This window comes from Octopus bimaculoides, chromosome 14 (genome assembly GCF_001194135.2).
Source record: "Octopus bimaculoides isolate UCB-OBI-ISO-001 chromosome 14, ASM119413v2, whole genome shotgun sequence".
NCBI classification, from domain to species: Eukaryota; Metazoa; Mollusca; class Cephalopoda; order Octopoda; family Octopodidae; genus Octopus; species Octopus bimaculoides.
The window spans coordinates 1,843,479-1,848,160 of NC_068994.1; the positions used below are offsets into that span (position 1 = coordinate 1,843,479).

Consider the following 4,682-nt stretch of genomic DNA (forward strand, 5'->3'; position numbering starts at 1 on the left):
CTGCTCTGTGTATATATTTCACCCTAGTCTTCAGCTATGTTTAACATTGATTTCAATACAATTACAATACTTCATCTGCACACTGAGAGATGTTATCATTAATAAGAATAACAACAATAATAATAATGATAATCACTGAAATATCTCACTGAACCAAGCAGAAATATTCCTCCATGATTGAATATTACAATAAATACACATATTTGATATTAATTTGTATTATTAGAAATGAAACAACAGTTGAGGTAGGTATTTGTCAGTGATATAAGGGCCCTTTATAACAGTATCTTAGCATTTTCTCCCATCACAACACTATGTGAAATAAGTGCAACTGCCTATCTTCCTGTATATTTATATATTTGTCGGACAATACTGTGTTTCTAGGAAATGAAAATGTGAATAATCCAAGATGGGTGTAGACTTACTTTTATTGTCTGATCCATAATCTGGAGCTCTTGGCAGCAGAGTGTGACAGTCTGGAGAAATGCGTAGCAGGTTGTAAAAAAAGTGTGTTGAAGTTGGTGATAGTGTGTGTGGTTGTGGATCAGAGGCTGTAATGGCTGCTGCTGCTGCTGTTGCCGCCACTGCTGCTGCCACTGCTGCTGTTGCAGTCTGCTGCAATCACACACACACACACACACACAGACCATTATGGAAGTGACTACAGACATTATGTTGTCACTACTTACAGGAATCAAACTCCCTCAAATTTCAGCTTAGTTTAACTATTTGTAAAGTGTGTGTAGAATATATAAACATTTGATGTATATTATATATATATACATATGTGTTATTGTTTATGTGTGTATAAATTTGTTCTAGTATTTGAGTAAATGGTGTGTGTGTGTGTGCGTGTAGATTATATATACATTAAAGTATGCAAGTAGAATGTTTATATATATTCTGTCTTTGTGTAAAATGCATATATTGCAATGTGTGTGTGGTGTGTGAAATGTGTATTTCCAATGTGTTGGTATTTGTGTATTTATATATACATGTGTGTATTTAAATGTGAGTGTAGAATGTGCAGATACAAGTATGCATCTGGAGTAAAATGTGCCAAGAATATTTCAAAGATTGGTGAAATGTAATTCCTTAAATCATTTTTTTAGAATGTTTTTAATTTATATCAATAATTTCTTACAAAGTTATGTGAAGTTATCTGGGAAGTAGTGGCTTTCATGCATGGCTAGCAGCATTTAGGGCTTAGCTAAAAAAGAAATCTTGTTATTTGAACCTGGGACCCTAACTGTTTCTATGTTTCTATGGGTGTACATCATGCGGTAGACCACTGCAACTTCACATGCATATCAAAGATATCTCCCGACATGATATGGATTTATGGTGTTCCCACATTCACTACATGTTGGAGACTCTTCCACACCATGTGGAACTATTACATACAGAACTCAGCACATGATAGAGACCTATTCTGGAGATCCAGCACATGTTGGAAATGTACAGTAGTGAGATCTTTCCCATGTGGTGAATGTATGCTGAGGAAGTTTTACTGCATGTAGCAAATGACCATGTGGAGTTATAAACATCATTAAACAATAAAACTAACTTAGCATAACACTTAAACTGATATTTTCAGACAAATATGTTGAGTGACACCATGGAATGATGACACCATGGAGTGACGACACTATGCAGTGATGACACCCAAGGGTGATGAAGTGGTAGATGTTTAGAAGTCCATTGAGTGTTGTGATACTTCCTACATGAAGACTTAGGGAAGAAGAGTGATGTGTCTTGTTGAAGGATTGAAAGTAACTGCTGGAGACATTGCAGTTGTTAATGTTGTTGTTATAATGGTTGTTGTGTGAAGTAGTGAGTAGCTGTAAAGAGTGTGACTATTTGAGATATGTTATTGTTGTTGTGACTATATCCAGTAGTGAAATGGTGTTGTTGCACTTGTATCCAGGGGTTAAATGGCTGTTGTGACTGTATCCCATCTAGAGTGACATCTACTTTTTAATTCGAGTTGGTAACTGAAAAAGAAGTAAAGAAACCGATCAGTCATTGATTGATATTTTAGGAATATTATTGATTTCAAATATTTAGCACAAGGCTAGCAATTTCAGTGAAGGAGGGGTGAAAGTAGTCAATTACCTCAATCCCAGCACTTTACTGGCCCCGGAAGGGTGAAAAGCAAACATGACTTCTGCAGAATTTGAACTCAGAACGTAGAGAACAGACAAAATGCCACTCAGCATTTTGCCCAGCATGCTAACGATTCAGCCAGTTTGCTGCCTTATTTTAGGAATAATATTAACATGAAGTTTCGTTTTTATCTCTTCGAACAAGGGAATCTAGCACCCCCACTCAGCTCAAAACAATATCTGTGTATCGCGATTTCCAGGTTATTTCCCTTCATCAGTACAAGGACTAAAATTACAGCAACATTCGTCCTAAACCAGCACTGCTATGTTATGTTGGCAAACAATCTTTTATCTCTGCTGTTATTGAGGATATGGCCATGGTTGATGTGCAGGGAAGGAATCAGCAGGAATTCTATGTGTAAATCAAAGAAGTATGATGGGATCAGAGGTTGACTGACAGAAAGGGTCACCTTCATAGGTGGAAGACACACAAGTAAGTAGTAAGAGTTAAACATGAAACAAACTGCAACAACTCCCCAGAGGTTGTACAGAATGTGGGGGAAGCTTCTGTTATGGACAGTGGGGGTCACCTCAGTAGTAGTGCCAGTAGGGTCTCTGAAAGAACAGTTGCTAGAGTAAGAACAGGATGGGAAAAGTTCAAGGAACTATTATTTGTGTTGTTATTAAAGGGCTTTTCTTTCATCATGAAAGACAGATTGTTTGATACTTGTGTATGAAGTGCACTGCTGCATGATGGCAAGATATGGCCTTGGAACGGTCAAAGGCTGGAAAGAAATGAGCGTAGCATGCTCCATTGGATGGGTAATGTTAGTGTGCATGAATAATGTCACAGTTGAAATGAGATGAGAGAAAAACTGGTATAAGAGGAACCAGGAGTAGTGTGTAAGGGGGAAGGCTGAGGTGGTATGGGTATAGGGGGACAAAAATGGGTGTCAAGGGTTTCTGAAACTGAGTTCTTTAAGTGCTGTTTGTCCCACCCACACTTAACAAGAAAACTTCTCATACACCCTACCACATCGAACCAAATTACATCTCTCCATCTCTACACTTCTCTACATTTCCATTTCATGCTCTATGCCTACCTACCACTCCTCAATCCTGTCCTCTTGGCCCTGTTCCACTATATCATTGCTCTCCGCTAGCCCCTGATTTGTGTGTTCCACCCACACACCCTGTCTCACTGTATCATTGCTCTCTGCTAGCCCCCACCTGTGTGTTCCACCCACATGTAACAAGAAAACTTCTCACACATCCTACCCCAACAAACCAATCTACATCTTTACACCACTTCTCTTCCTCACATTTCCTCCTTCATGCACTATGCCTACCTCTCACTCCCCAATCCTGTCCTCATGGCCCTGTTTTTCTGTATTATTGCTATCCGGTAGCCCCACCCCACCAATCTATATATATACTCAGGTTCTCACCACCCTCTTCTCCCTCCTCTGCACTCTCCAATCATGCTTCTTTCGCAATATCCTGTCACTTATATTGTGATTTTCGAACCTCAAGGGTATGCCCTGACACTTGCTGCCATCTGTATCTCTCTCTTTCTTCGCTTAACCATCCCATTTATATTCTGATCCCTGTACTTTGTGAGTATACCCAGCATTCTGCCACCATCTATCTCTATCCTGCTGTCTCCCACTCTCTCTCTCCTCCTCCTGCACTTCCCTCAGGTTGGGTAACCATGTATTTCCTTTGCAGTAGTGCACCTGTTTCTGTCTTCATTCCTGATATCTCTCCCTCTCTCTCATGTTCTGTCTCTACCTCACTATAATCTTTTATCATCTGACATAAGATCACCTCCTCCAAAGCCCCGTCTCTTCTCAAAGATTTTTTTTTGTCTTGCAAGTACTTGGTAACCCTGTCAGTGCAGGTACCACTTAAAAACTCCCAGTCCACACTGTAAAGTAGTTGGTGTTCAGAAGGGCATCCAGCTGTAAAAACCTTGCCAAAACTGGCCTCAACTGCTCTTGAACCACATAGAAAGAATTAAGTCCACTCTGCTGAGTGGTTGCTGTTAGAAAGGGTATCCAGCTGTAAAAATTAGGCCAAAACAGTTACAGAAGTCTGGTGCAGGTTTCTGCTTGGCCGGCTCCTGTCAAATCATTCCAACCATGCCAGCATGGAAGGCAGATGTTAAACGACAACGATGATGATGATGACGTTGATACAATCACCCGAGCACACACACACACATACAAATATGTATACAGAAAGACAAATAGACAGATAGATAGATAGATAGACAGACAAAGAGACAGGCAGATAGAAAAATTATATCTATTGTAACTTACCAATACTGTATTGGGTGGACTCTTCTCCAGGGTACCCGTGTTTGACCAATCAATCTGAGACTCATACTGCGGGTAAAAATCTTCCTTACATTCCACAAATGGCATGTTTCTATTATTCATCTCAGAAGAGTACCTCACTGGGGTACCAGGAATACTGCTGCTCTGACACGGTAACGGTTGATCAATTCTGTTACATATAGCTGACCGATTAACACCTTTCCTAGTGCTCTTGGCCGAGCGAGACTGACCACTGCTA

The 4,682-nt window shown here is 39.9% G+C and overlaps 1 protein-coding gene and 1 long non-coding RNA gene across 2 annotated transcripts in view; both read right to left on the bottom strand.

Annotated features, from left to right (window-relative positions):
• LOC128249408 (uncharacterized) overlaps positions 1–4,676 on the bottom strand; it is a 7,241-nt gene extending 2,565 nt beyond the window's left edge. Inside the window, exons 1-2 of the long non-coding RNA XR_008265517.1 lie at positions 4,427–4,676; positions 426–1,994 (exon numbers count right to left, since the gene is read on the bottom strand). This is a non-coding gene — a long non-coding RNA (uncharacterized LOC128249408). The remainder of the gene's footprint in view (positions 1–425; positions 1,995–4,426) is intronic.
• LOC128249420 (protocadherin Fat 4-like) overlaps positions 1–4,682 on the bottom strand; it is a gene marked incomplete at its 3' end in the record, with an annotated part of 41,629 nt that overhangs the window by 16,124 nt on the left and 20,823 nt on the right. Inside the window, exon 5 of the mRNA XM_052972988.1 lies at positions 4,427–4,588. Within this exon, the coding sequence (XP_052828948.1) occupies positions 4,427–4,588 (162 nt within the window). The remainder of the gene's footprint in view (positions 1–4,426; positions 4,589–4,682) is intronic.